General features: G+C 37.2%; 1 protein-coding gene across 1 annotated transcript in view; it reads right to left on the minus strand.

The window, feature by feature from the left end:
- The window catches only part of MS3_00003159 (uncharacterized protein), a 39,036-nt gene extending 25,145 nt beyond the window's left edge, over positions 1–13,891 (minus strand). The window contains exons 1-6 of the mRNA XM_012942223.3: positions 12,682–13,891; positions 10,316–11,326; positions 7,423–7,974; positions 5,255–5,506; positions 2,752–3,495; positions 1,528–2,220 (exon numbers count right to left, since the gene is read on the minus strand). Of these exons, the coding sequence (XP_012797677.1) occupies positions 1,528–2,220; positions 2,752–3,495; positions 5,255–5,506; positions 7,423–7,974; positions 10,316–11,326; positions 12,682–13,632 (4,203 nt within the window). The 5' untranslated portion in view covers positions 13,633–13,891. The remainder of the gene's footprint in view (positions 1–1,527; positions 2,221–2,751; positions 3,496–5,254; positions 5,507–7,422; positions 7,975–10,315; positions 11,327–12,681) is intronic.
- Between the last annotated feature and the right edge of the window lie 1,424 nt (positions 13,892–15,315).

Raw genomic sequence — 15,315 nt, forward strand, 5'->3', positions numbered from 1 at the left:
CTAGAAACGACGGGGGGGAAAGCTGCAAGAGAAGGAAGTATGAAACAACTACATGATACAACGACGAAACCAGCAGGGAAATATAGTAAATCAGAGAGACCGATCAAGGACAAAGAAGGCAAAACAATCACCGAGATTCAAGAACAAAAGAACAGATGGGCAGAATACCCTGAGGAACTGTTGAAGAGACAAGCTCCACTGAATCCATCGGATATCGAATCAACACACACAGACCTTCCAATAGATGTCACTTCATCAACGATTGAAGAAATCTGGACGACCATCAGACAAATCAAGAGTGGGAGAGCAGCAGGATCTGACAATATACCAGCTGAAGCACTGAAGTCAGACATAAAAGTAACTGCAAACATGCTTCACCTTCTATTCACAAAGATTTGAGAGGAGGAACAAGTGCCACCGACTGACTGGAAAGAAGGATATCTCATCGAGGTACCAAAGAAACGAAATCTGAGCAAATGTGAGAACTACAGAGGTATCACACTACTATCAGTACCAGGAAAAGTTTCCGATAGTGTTGTTGCACTGGATGAAAGATTCAGCAGACACCCAACTTCGAGATCAACAGACCGGAAAAAGAGAATCGTGAAGTAGAACACAGCGACACCAACGAAATCACAAGAGACGATGAGGCTCAGAAAGAGGTGGAAGCGTTTACGTACTTGAGAGGCATCATCAGTAAACACAAAGACGTGATGTCAAAGACATCCCTAAAACTGAAGAATACCTAGAACTAAAGATAAAGGCCACCCAAGACCAAAGTCAGAATTTTCAACACTAATGTGTAAACAGTTCTGTTTTACGAAGCCAAACCTTGGGCAACTGCCACCACCACCAAGACAGTACAGGTATTCACAAAAAATAATTATCCAACACATTCCGGATCCATTGGTCAAAGACCTTAGTAAAAGCCTACCGTAGAAGAAAATAAACCAGCTGAGAGATGAGGAAAAAACTAGGAGACGACACAAAAGGGTGGATAGTACACACTGCGGAAAACAAAAGTCTGCATCACAAGGTGTTATATCCGGACGAAAAATAAGTAAATAGTAACTGCTAGGATCTATTTATGGACTGTTATTATATATATTCTTATCGTATAATTGTCAAGTAACCATATTACATGCATATTCATATTTCTTTCATTATAAGCTTCCATTTAACCTAGTGACTATTATTATGCGATTTGCCACTTATTCCATCCAACTCTGTCCTAGAATACATAAGACCAAAGGAAAAGAGGTAGCTGAAAACACATGGCTCAGATAACTGAGGGCAGGCCTTAAGACCATGAACTAAAGAGAAGAGCCCAGGATAGAGTCGTTTTGAGATCCCTGATCGGTAGCCTATGACTTCATGAGGGATGGCCGGGTTTTAGCAAGTAGCGATCAGCTTAGTGGAACACAACACGTTACTGTGCAACGAATCTATTGTTTCTAGAAATATCTGGATCAATACTGTAGAGCAAAGTAATTTTAAAAACGGCAAATACCAAAAAACATATGTTACCTGCCATACGGCTGTGAATAGATTTACTCGAGTTTGGTTCAAATATTTGGCCAAACCACGCTGTCTTTTAGCAGATGGTATGAATGAGTACCCATGGTCGGAATCGCCATTTATTTTTGTATTACCCATAGATTTAGTGAAATATTGACGCTGTTCTAATTGGAGACGCCACTTAGCTTGATGAAACGCCAGCCATTCAGTCAATTTTTTCGAAGTATTAGCATCATCCAAGTTTGGAGGTTCACCTAACTGTTCTCTCCATGATTTAAAAGGACTGTTAGGTGACCGGAATCGCTTTACAGGGAGGTGTCGAGTGATGATGGGTGTGGTAGACTTAACTTTCTCGTCATTTCTTGAACATAGTGTTTCTAGATCTGGTAAATCAGTAATTTGTTCTTGAGGTTTATTTGTCACTGGATTTTTTAAGACGAACACTTCTGTTAACTTCCGTTGTTTATATGTATCCATTTTTTCAGCTAATTTACGAAGTAACCAATCAGGATGACTAACTCTAGGTACTGGATTAGAAACCTGCTGCAAAGCCGCTGGGATTGTGATAATTTTTTGGATGGCACTCGACAAGCGTTCAATATAATAGGACCAATCAAGTATTTCACGTATATCAGTATGCTCATCAAGATTCGAATCTTTAAGCCACTTTTGAAGATAATGACGTTTTATTGATCCTTCTGCCTAATAAATATAACGGGAAAAATAAAGAACCGAGAAGGGTAGCAAATATTTAACCTAACTTTTATCAACTATCTAGGTAAAAATAACCATAAAAGTGAGTATTATCGAGGCTCTTTGTGGTTGATGTGACAAAATTTTCGACTGCTTGAATTAATGTGTAAAATGTTAATCATTAGATGAGCTTAATGATATGATGTGACCGAGTAAGAGTACAATCACAAAGTAATAAGATGAAAGGGAATCCATGACCACTATATATGTCCTCGTATATAAAATTTCATGAGTGATCATCATAGGGAAATTTCAATCATAAGGTACTCGGAATAACTATTTCCCCAACTGTGGAGAAAAATGTTCCACAGTTCAAAACAAAGGGAATCAAAGGATATGGAAAATTTACAGAGTTCTTACGTAAGTAGTGTCTCATTATCATTAAAATTCTTAATATTCTGTATCCGTATCTGTATATCCGTATTCAATAAAAATAACGTTAAGATTTAAAAAGCCTTCAAGACATAACATCATGTTTACCTGAAATATAGCTAAAGGAATAGCTCGTTCGGTTACCGGAGCACCGTCGGGTTGCCGTGCAATGATATAACGACAAGATAAACCGGCATCTTTAACAATTTGGTCTCCTAAAAATTCAGCCATTCGTCTAGCAGTACTTAGAGATGTCGATTTCTGACTCCCATAATCTTCCAGTTTTCTAGACATGCTTCGATTTTCCGAAATCAAATCGAACAATTCAGAATCTGGCATATCAGCTCCTTTAGAGTAAAGTACATCCAACCAATGATCAGCAACACTAGCTACTGATGAATAGGCTTCAACTAAACTATCCCCACGAAGAAATGCCTCAAACACAGATGACTGAAATATTTTAATCAGCTGTAGTTCACCATTCCGTTTAATCTCGAATCCTTTTAATTCTGCCAAACTCCCATCGAAATTGAAAACAGCGTAACGCTTTTTTAGACGTTTTCCTTCTTCTTTCGCAGCAGGTAGAACCATGGCTTTATATGGACCGTCAACTTCAAAATATATGGAGTTTTCGGAACGAATTTTGTAAGTGAGAGTCTCCTGGTCAACTAATTCATGATACTGATGATTTGTGAAAAAATCTTGCACCATGATGTTCAATACAGCTCCGGGATATGAAATCGAAATACGAGATGGCTTTGGACCGACAGCAGTAAATTCAATATTTTGCGGAAAACTTGCAGGAAGAATACACCATATTCCATCAGTATCCAGTTCTAAAGCACGGCCGATCTAAAAGAAAAAAATATCAACACACTGACAATATAAAAAAAAGCGCATCCAAGCTTTACAGACAAAATCTAAATGGGAACTAAGGTCAAATAGGCTGTGCGAGACACCGCCCATCGAGCCATTACCAGACGCGTAATACGGCAAACGTAGATTTGCTAACGATTCATTTGTTTTTACATCCTTAAGAGAAACAGATATTAAAGGAACAGACATTAATTTACAATTTCGGAAGGAGAATGGTCGAGAAAAGTTGAAGTGACTTAATAAGATTATTAGCAAAAAAGTATACGCCAAATCTCCTTTATACTACTAGAAGATTGAGTGGCGATAAACCAACCGTTCCTAACTCACAAGGAAAACATGATATAAACGCTGATTTTGCCTAGGTTAATATGGGGTTTTTCAGACGAAATGACATCATTCACTGATTAATAGAACGACAAAATATACTCGATAATAATAATAATTATTATTTCTCGCTTTATTCAGCACTGAAATAAAGAATCTATTTCAAAAAGCTTTTAGTAATCTACACATAAACTCCATGTACATCAACTACATCTGTTATCTTGTCGTTTGAACTCCATAATACTTTGAATTTTGACAATGACAGTTTATTTTGCTTATTCTCTTAGATCTGTGCATTAAATTTACTATTAACCATAATCTTTTTTAATATCTTTAGTTAAATGGTACACCCTAAAGGTTTGTAGACATATCTAAGGATCTACCTTACTGAATAACGCTAAATCAACAAGAACTCAGGTCAGAGGGACGCATATTCGGCAGAAAAGTTTAAACTATTCTTGACACTAACAAGGCCAAACAGATTGTCAACAAAAGAAACCCAGAGACAAAAGATAATTTCAATCACTAATGTAGGAAGAAACCTAGAAAATTTATAACGAACCAGAAAGTATGTGTCCGTGATTTCTTTTATTGATCTAACTGGACTAGTGGTATAATCACAGAACATCAGCGAGGTGTATTATATGAGGTAGAAATAGGTAGGAGGTTTAACATATAAACGACATTGAAGATACTGCACGGATAATGAGTAGAACGGATCAAAATTAATGTTTGAAATTCTTCTAAACAGTTTAGATGTTAAAAAACCGACAGTGTACAAAAAGTATAAACCATAACAGATACTTGTTAAAAGTTAGTATGAAAACAAAGTTCGGACACTTCAAATCGATTAAAGCAAGAAATAATAATTCTCAAGGAGAAAGAGAATATGCAACACATGCTTTGCCGTAATAACATTTATGTTTGTCAACGTCAAACGTCATGATGAACCCTAAATACAGTATTTGCTTTAGGTTCTGAAACATGGTGAGGAGTGACAATCCAGCAGGTTTCACAATAATGTGATTATCTCGCGAAGTCAGGCTGGGGTCATAAGAACAGAGATTTTATTCGGAAAACAAACTGCATCCCACTAACAAAAACGAATACAATGATAAGCACATAAGAATTTACAAGTTTTTAGTATCCGTTCATGCACAAATTATTTTTCGATAACGTATTTGAATTTATTTATTGAGAACCTCGAAAATTCAAGTTTACATATAGGAATGGTAGGTTTAAACACAGAACCTTTAAATGTTAAATTTAGAACAAATCCACTGATATTGGACCTCAAAAGCAGTTCAGAGTTCTATTTAAAAAGATTATAGACATATTTTGGTTAAAAGAACACTCGAACTGAGATATTCAAAAAGGAAATATTACAAAGTTTAGAAGGAAAACAACTAACTTGTTCTACTATTTCTCTCGATTTAGTTATGATATTAGCACCAGTATGACAGACAATGCCAGCCATTTCCATCGAATACCAACGGGCACCGCGTCGCATTACATAGCCATAAAAAGAGTTTAGAATACACTTATGCGCCAGTTGAAGGCTATCGTACAGTACAAGCATCGCATTAGCCTCTTTTACAGCATTTGAATCACCTGTCCCAGCGGACAGAGCTGCACATGCATCATCATAATGACGCTTCCATGTCTAAGAAATAAGAAAACTGCAATAAAAATTGTGAAACAAACAGAAAGACTAAAGATGATTCATGTAAATACATATTACTCAGATAAAAGCTTCCACCATGGACCAAAATTCATTGGAAAACAAACAGAAAAAAAGATGTCATTCATCATAGGATAGACTAAAAACTTTAGACCTCATAACTGTTATACCGTTTTGATTGACATGCCAGAGCACAGGATAATCGAAGTCCATGTTTCAAAACCGTAGATAACACGACCCAGTATCGATTTCTGGTCAAAGGACGAAATGGCCTTATTCATTGAGACCATATTTACATGAAAACAACTAGACTTTTGAGCATAAGTCAACCCCTAGCTAAAAAGTAAAAATAATGAGCATGATTAAATTATTTTCAGTCACAACATTATATAACGAATGTTGTCGTTTTGATGTGCTGATCGGGATTAGATAGGCAGATGGAACACACGCTCATTGAGCTCCTAACATCCCAAAAAGGTTGTCTGGATAGTGCTAGAAACAAGAGAGTAAAGTCATGGTCCGAAAGCGAATTGCTAGCTAAGTGGATAAAAGCACTTATTAGTTTATAAAAGCCACACACTAATCGTTCAACTATTCTTAAAGGTTGGTTGTTCCAGGTTACAAGAACGAGGATCCTAATGCTTATTGGTTACAGATTGGTGACTAATGTCATGTTTGTACAGTCCTTAGTGGGTTCTCTGAGCATGAATCCCACAGGAGGCATCAGTCCCCTTATGATCACAGGTACATCTTACTGACGAATGTCGACTAACATGAAATCTAGATAAAGCGTTTCCTGCTGTTTACCTCCAACCACATTACAATGAGGATTCTTGTATTATACAGTGCATCAGATAACCATACAGTAATGATCAATTATCATTCTTCAACATCTATCCGAAGAGCAGAAACAACACGAGTACTCGTCACCAACTATGTTATTTATTTATTTTATTTATTTATTTGAACACAAATATTGGTACAAGGGCGCACCAAATATATATGCGTCACACAAAACAATGAGAATGAGAAGAGAAAAAAGGAAGGTAGGAAGCGTGAAAGAAAAAAAGAACGATGACGACGAGGTCAGTGTAAGGTAATGTAGAGTAATAATAATAGTAATAATAATAATAATAATAATGGGGGAAACGGAAAGGTACAACCAGAAGAATTTCAGTTAAGGAAGATACAACCACTTTTTATGAAGAAGGTAAAAATGGTTACAGAAGGATCGTCACTGGCTTGTATTCTGAATCATATCTGATAACGTCTCTAGCCACTGTGTCGCACCATCTCTCGGACACCAGTCAGGGAGTCGTGAAGAACCAACAGAAGCCAGCCCTTTGCAGCTTTCTTTCGTACCCCGACACCATGTCATATACTGACCACCTCTCCGCTTTTTCCAACCAGTCCCAGCGTCGGCAAATAATGTACCAACTATGTAAACACGTTTGTTTGCTAACTTAGTACGTAACAGTCATTTATATGATCTTATATTTTACCTGGACTGCATAGACGATACAATTTCGTTTTGTAAAATTGAAGTCAATATGCAACCTAATTACCATATAGTTTACCCGATGGAGAGTTTATTATTTTGCCAACTACTCCTTGACTTCTTATACAACGGGAGCAAGGTATTGCGTTAAAACTAACTAGAATGTTCGAAATAGGGTGACTGGACATATGGGAAATGTTCTGCAGCAAATACTACCAGCATTATAGATATTTTTATGGAAACCCTCGTCAATGAGTACAATACGTCCAAAAATGTGCATTGTTATTTCAGCACGACACAACCTCAAATCACTATGGGTAACCATTACATTCATTAACGTCTTATCAAAATGTAAACTCCAGTCAGACGTACTCATTGGTGCCTATTACAGAATACTTACCTTTGTCAAACCCTTAAATTTATATCGACGATCACGGAATGCCTTGACTGTATCAACATAAAAAGAATTTTCTCGTTGACAGACCATAGCAAGGCGTTCTTCAGTTCGAGTTAAGTGAATACGTTTATAAGCTCGACGGCAATAATCCGTGATACGCTTTTTCTCCACTACAGCTTGTTCTTCCTTTGACAATTCGTGAAATGATTTCATCACAGTCTTGACGAACTTGTCATTAGCGTCAGTCAATTTAATGGGAAAGCGTTCTTGGGAAAGTTGAGCACGGATTCGATAAACTTCCGGTCTGGAAGCTGTCCAGAGCTCTGCACGCCATGTCCACGGCATAAAACGTTGACAGGATATTCCCGGTTTGTAAAATTCACAGTCGGCACACTTAGCAGCAGAACCAGAGTCGACAGCTGATGGTTGAAGTCGATTAGTAAGAATAATGTTTGGATACATGGCACCAACATCCAAGTGATAAATAACAGGACATTCAATTCGGTTAGGTGTGGAGGCCAATTGTTGTAAGGTGTCCTCAACTTGTCCACAAATCTGACGTATGAAAACAAATAGATTGTAAGCTATAAGCATGGGATAATATTCAGAGGAAAGCATGGATAGAAACTACACCTATATTTAGGAACGTAAAAGTTACTAACCGTGCATTACACGAAAATCTCTAAGGCTTAAGTGAGAATGCAATTTTTGGCGGATCAATTTCTTTCACTTCACAATTCTTACTGGCAAGAATATTGACAAGCATTGCATACAAAACCTGCAAAAAAACTACTACAATGAGTATTGATCAAAGGCCTTCAAGCTGACATTAAGCAGCTTAACTACTGATTTGTAAATATACAGTAAACGATTTGCTAACAAACATCCAGATACTTCTGAAAAACTGATAAGCTTTACGTTTCTCCTAACTTCCATGGTAGTTTGTTCGTCTCACCATTTGAATCTGCATAGAAATCCTATTCAAATATGCTCATACTTCAGAACTTAATGGTAAAGTTAAAATGAGTATCAATTCCTGCCTATTTTCTAGAAACAAATGTGCACCTTGATTCACTAAAGACTTCATCTGAAACAAGTATTTTAATAGAGCAGATTTCTTCACTATAATAAGCTTGCATTTTGTCTTAAGTAAGCTTGTATTCTGTCTTCATCATTTGTGTAACACGTGTAACGTATAATTATTATCTTTCTCTGTAAACCATATGATCCATTCGTTATAACCTACGTTGTTCAAATTAGAAATTAGTCGTTATTCACATATTAGAAGCAAATCAAACAGCTAAATATGTAGTGTTTTTCGAATGTAACATGTTGAAAGTTTAGTTCTGCAACATGTAGTGAATTTAGGATAATAAGCTTCACATTCATGCTTTGATATTATTTACAAGATGCAGACAGACTTCGAGAAGTATACACCTAAACCCCGTTTTCATTGCAAAAGTTATAGCCACTCACAACATAAAATCTGGGTTGTTCGCATAAAAGCGTTATAGCATTCCCTTTCACAAGATCACTGCCTCGCAAATTATTTTATATCAACAAAAACATTCCTATTATTCTTATACTGTTTTACGATTACTGTCACTATTATATGCTTCCACTTGGAATTCTTGATTATCATTCACGTCCCATAGGCTTTATTTTAGCTTTCAGTGAATGGCACTTACATGAGAACAAACTAAGTTCAAGGCCTAAATTAAACTTAACCCAACTACATTTCTCAAACCCAGAAGAAATTTCTGTGCCATAATAACAGTTGGTAAATCCAGTCAACTATTTTTGCTTTATGGCCGAAAACTATTTAACTACAAAGTCAGAGATAACGCAACACTTAGATAATTATGACTGCTGATGGTTGAGTATGACTATATGGTGACAAACGCAACCAATAAGGTAGAGACGCTAACTGACGAGGATTTACTATAGATCATAACTATATTACAAATGGATCAAAAAATACCCTAACAAATTTTTGATATCGATTTAATTTACATCAGCTGAGTTTAAATCCGAATAAATTATAAACTGTTCGACTCACAACTTATTATTCGATAGCATATTGTGAAAAAGAATACAGATCCTCATGAATAGAAACGTCACTACGGATGAAAATAAATAGATTACTGGGTCATATCCGTGTCTCTTCCTAACTAATATCACAAGAATAAGATATCAACATACAATCCCGACAGTTAGTTTGTAAGTAAAATGTTTCGGGTAAAAAAAGCAACATTTTAGAGCAGGAAAGTTATGAGTTCCTACTAGGCAGTAAAATTTAATATTGAATAAAACATAATTCGCAAAACACAACAATTTTTCAATAATAAAATCATAATATTAGCATTTAAGAAGTATATCATCACTGAAAACCCTATGTTCCTCTGCTCAAAAATATATCCACAGCGGCATCTTAACGGGCATAACTTTCTACAAGTTGGTGAATTGATAGGATTAAAAGATATAAATCTATCTCAGCAAATAGACAGTACAGTAAGAAATAACGCAGCCTATGAGCATATGAAGACAAGTGTTAGTGTTCCTTTGCTTCTCAAAATTCTATAGTTTACAGAATTGGGGAAAACTAGAACATCTAATCAAGAATGAGTTGTTCTAACAATGAGGGTTTCATGTAGTACATAATCAGCTACATAGGACTACAGGTGAACAAAATGTGTGCATCCATTTCGCAATGGACGGCTTAGTGATCACAAATTTTGTCAGTGTGCGACAAAGAAGTGACCACAGGCCGACAACACAAAGTAATTACTGGTAATCTCAAATAAATTACGGCGTGAAGCATTAAAAGTTAATACAACATACTAAATACTAGGGCAAAGTGATAAGTAGAAACGAATTTAGTACTTCAGACCTATACCTTGTTAAAATTATCCTTCGCTATGACACTAAACAATGCATCTTCGTCTTCTGCACCTATCTCCGCCTGTAGAGCTCGACTCATACAACGTTTGACATCAGCTCTTAATGCTTCCAGGGCTGCAGGAACTAGGCGAAATCTAACGGGTATGTCAGCACGAAAAACACCCGCTTCTAAGGCTTCCACATGTCCACCAACATAAGTCTGAGAATCGATAAGATGTCCGTCCTCCGTAAACTTTCCAGAAATTCCAGAATCACTCAACAACAAATTGTTAGGTCCAGATTCACCATCTGTCTGTTTGTGGGGAAAGACAACGTTCGCTGCATAAGCTTGAACCATCAAAAGAGCCTCGCATAGTGTACCGGAGCCTTTACGAAGAACATCGTCAGGGTTTAACGGAAGTATTGTACATAGTGCGAATACAAATGGATGGACATACTTCATATACAAATAGTAGGTAGCAACTGCATCAGACACTGAGTAATTCGCCAACTCTCTAGGTGATTCGTGAGCCATACGACACATTAGTTCTGGATCTACTTCAATTGGGTCATATCGTAGTTTAGCTTTGGCGACAGCTTTAAGACCACGAGCTCCAACGGGAAGATAACTATCACGCTTAACCCAGCATAAGCAGTCAATGTGAACTGCTGGTCGTGATAGGTACTCGCCAGAACTTCCATCTCTTCCAGGGCCCGCAGTACCTTTCTGACGAGAGAACCCAATTTCTTCGGATATGGAGAGCCCGTAGCTAGCGGCTCGAACTTCAATAAATGGCCAGTCAAAATGATCGCCGTTATACGTAACCAATATGTTTGGTCGAACTCTCTGAATATGTTCGAAGAAAAATGTAATACAATCTAATTCTGTTTGCAAATTATGCACAGTGAAGTGACCTGGAAACTCTGGTCTTGGTGTGTAGTCAAAATCCTCTATATCTTCTGATAGGATTTCCCTGTTGCAGATAAGATGTCCAGCTCCATCTAACATATACGATATCATAATTATCTAAAATAGAAACAAATTAGAAGTATGCTAAGGTTAAGTAGTACTATCCAATATTGAAAAATCACTGAGCACCTAAATCAGCTTCATAAATCAATTTACAGAAGCCTTTTCACCTGAGACAAATTCCCCGTTAACACATAGCACAACGTATATACGCCGATAATTTATCATGAAAGATAAGAGCTTTTAGTTGTATTAACCAGGTTATAAACTTTGGGATGGATGAAACTTCCAAGATATCATCCAAACTTTAATAATTAGAGCGTTTTGCCCATTCGTTTTTGTAAAACACCCATGACCAGCAAATTGTGACACTATTGAAACTGATAACGAAGAGGCCACTTAGGATTTTTTAAATATCTGCGTATATTAACTGGATGTTCCTGAAATCGACATTTCAGTCAATCATATCATGTATCACAACACATACTGGTAACCGTACAAAGATCTAAAGGTAGCCGTTAGTTGAAAAATAACAACTGTAACATATTTTTCACATTTATCACTTAAGGTTTTCGGATGTTGATGGAAGTGCGTATGACGAAATTGTACGCAATAGTTGGAATAGTTCATAGAAAGTTGGTATTGAATAAAAGCAGCTAGTCATCGCGTGTGGAAAGATTGTAAGCCGTTGGAAACGCTCAAAAAATCAAGATGAGGACGATTTTATCTCTTTAAAGTGCAAATGAACTAAATTTGCTACCTCTGAAATGATGAATATTGAGTGATCCAACTATGACTTCTAATCTTCTTCACAACACTGTCAGGCGTTTTCATTTTTTCTGTCTGAGAACAGATGACTAGCGAAAACAAAACAACAAATGAATTCAATCATTTGACTTGGGTTAGCGGTGCTTTACTAATTAGAACAAACATGTTACTAAAATTTGAGTTACAAATATATTTCTCCTACTAAACTGTCAAACAGACAGGACATAAAGTCTACGCTAAGAGGATGGGTCTAGTATACATATTTTTTACTATCAAAGAGCAGACATCAGGCGACAATAGCAATGACCAAATGAATCAGAGTAAACTAGCCTGTATTTTGTTATGTAATAAGATGTCACAAAGACATCGCCAAACTATGAAGTCGTTAAGTGAGCTAACCAAACATCATTTAGTTGTTGAAAAGTTCTTAAGAACTCTAAAACACATATTTGCTAGATAATAAATACTAGTCGGAAGTATGAAGAGAACTAGGCACCGTTTATCTTAGATTTGCAGCAAACTACGAAAGAAACCTGTTCAATGAAATAATAGACTAGTCCCGACCAATGTGACTAATTCTTATCGAAAACGACGTCCTAATGTATCAACCATAAAGAAAACCATAAAACAAACGTAATACTAACTTGATCATTTGCAGGATCAGGAAACTTTAAAGGCATTTTGGTAGTCTCAATATCGAATGCCAATACCACAGGCTCAGGCCAAGCCACCGTATCTTCATGATGCTTAATTTCAGGAGGGTATCCAGGCTTACATGTTGTGATATACCAGCAACCAGCAAATATATTCAAGTCAATGCATACACGGGTTAAGTAGGGAACATCTGACTCTCTTAGATCAAACAAATTATCAAGAGGATCACTACGGTTTTGCTTTACGCTTAACTGGTTAGTTACAATTCCATAGTCGTCATTTCTGAAGTGTTCAGCTAATATATCCGTATAAGAAGATCCCGAAGAGGCCAGCTCACGATTTGCACGGATCCGGACAGCTAGCTCCCTGCGAACTCGAACTAACTCATCCACACTATAAAACAACATCTTAAGGTAAGTTGCTTTGATTCCAACAAGGTGATTAGGCAAATCTAAATCGTTCTTGGAAACAACTTCAATTCCAGCAAGACGACCGGAGAATCGTTTCAATAGATACGAGTTGGCGTCACGCTCTGCGACCTCACCTCCACGAACCAGCACATAGAAATATGGGAGATAAGGTCTCGAAACTTTGAAACGGTTCCCGTCCGTTTGAAGGAAATAAAGATCGATGCCACTGACCAGTCTCTTCGACTCATCTAGTAAATCAGTGGGGTGCATGTTTACGAGCCAGCCGATGCGCTCGCCAGGACCAACAAATGTTTCGAAGCCGTATCGCCGATCAGTTATGTCGTTAGCTTTTGCTCTCAAATATCGGTGTTCATTTGATTCATTTAACGCACTTTCAGCATCTAGTGGTTGTTCTGTATCATTCTTAACACCGTGATTCTGAGCGCCACTTTCATTTTTGGCATAATCTAATTCCTTTTTGAATGATCTCAGAGGAAATCCTTTTCGAAAACAATTGGAGCTTCTGGACATCCGCGGTGTCAAATACAATACTTAAAGCCAGTTACCGAGATTATATAAAGTCCAGAGTTTTAGATGATTGATTCTATTTCTTGAGTACGTTGTTTATAGACGGGTATGTGTAGAGAAGCGTGTATGATGACCTGGAATAGAGAACGTTTTAAAAAGTAAGCATGCGCACGGAATTCAGTTGAGCTTAAAAGTGATGGCAATAAAGTCATAGCAAGCGATAAAATGGTTGTGAAATCAAGATGATCCAATAATTATAACACTAAATCCATAAATACCATAACTACATAACAATTTAAATACTTCTAGCTGGCGCCGGTGAGGATACGTCACTATTGGCTAATCCATATAGCGCAACTATTGGTACATTTACCTATTAACATACTAAAACAAATATACAATAACGATAAATTGTTCTTCCGTTTACAGAATACTAGGTGATGAATGTATTGAAGAAATAACCAAATGCTCGAAGAAACTGAAAATCACTGGTTGTAAGTTAGGGTAAACATTCCAAAATTTTTTACAAGGTATTAAATATCATAATTTTTCCATTTCTGGTAACCATTGCCAAAATACTTCATATCGAATAAGTGAAACACACTGAAGCAAAGCTGAGAAGAAACGTTTAGACTCGGAAGAGATGCTGCTGTATTCTAATCATAAAGAAGAAAATGCTCTACACACTCAGGGGGTCGATCTGACGCTGTCCAAAGAAGCACGAAATGAACTTATTGGGTGAGAATCTCATGAATACAGGATCGTCAAAGCATCCTTCAAAGCAACGAAGGACAGAATCACAATGAATGTTATCCAATATTATATTATAGCAACGACGACGATAAAGATCAATTTTATGAGAGGCTGAAATCGAACACAGCGAAGTCTCCAGGAAACGACCTGAACGCTTTTCTCGAGAGATCGCCTAAAAAGATAGATTTCACATTTCCACGAAGTGTGTTAGAGGTTTCATAAAGGACACGCAGTTTGTAATGAATCGTCTATAGAAACTCACAAGGTCGTTAAACGTGCGTAATTGTTAGTAGTGGTCGGTTCTGGGTAATACAGAATGGCTGTCACGTTGCTTCTCAGAGGTCGGATGCCTTGAACGTCAATAATGTGTCCTAGGAAATCTAACAAGTTAGTTCCTATTCGGCATTACTGAATGTTTACACTAATGCCGTGCTTTGCTAATCGTTTGAAGACAAAGTCCCGATGTGGGAATGGGATCCTGTGTCCAGAATTGCAATCAAGCAGTCATCAACATACACATGTTCAAAGTTGAGATCTCGGAAAATGTCATCGATGAAACTTTGGAAGATTTGTGCAGCGTTTCTTAAGCCGAAAGACGTGCGCGAAAACTCGTAAAAACCGAAAGGAGTGATGATAGCAGCTTGACAACGGTCGTATGCAGTCATGGGAATTTGAGTATATTCTTCAATCAAGTCTATTTTCGAAAAAAACAGTTGCATGTTTCAAGGAAGCCGTCAAATTGTGAATTTGAGGCAACGGGTAATGATCAGGAATTTTTTCGCATTCAATCGCCGTTCGTTATTGTTTGGACGCCGATCGATGTTTTCCTCTTTAGGGACCAAATGCAGAGGCGATGCCCATGAGCTGTTTGATGGCCGAATGATTGCCAAGTCTATCTTGTTTTTAGCCAACCTCAGCTTTACGGGAGCTATT

Source organism: Schistosoma haematobium, chromosome ZW (assembly GCF_000699445.3).
Source record: "Schistosoma haematobium chromosome ZW, whole genome shotgun sequence".
In the NCBI taxonomy this organism is placed as follows: Eukaryota; Metazoa; Platyhelminthes; class Trematoda; order Strigeidida; family Schistosomatidae; genus Schistosoma; species Schistosoma haematobium.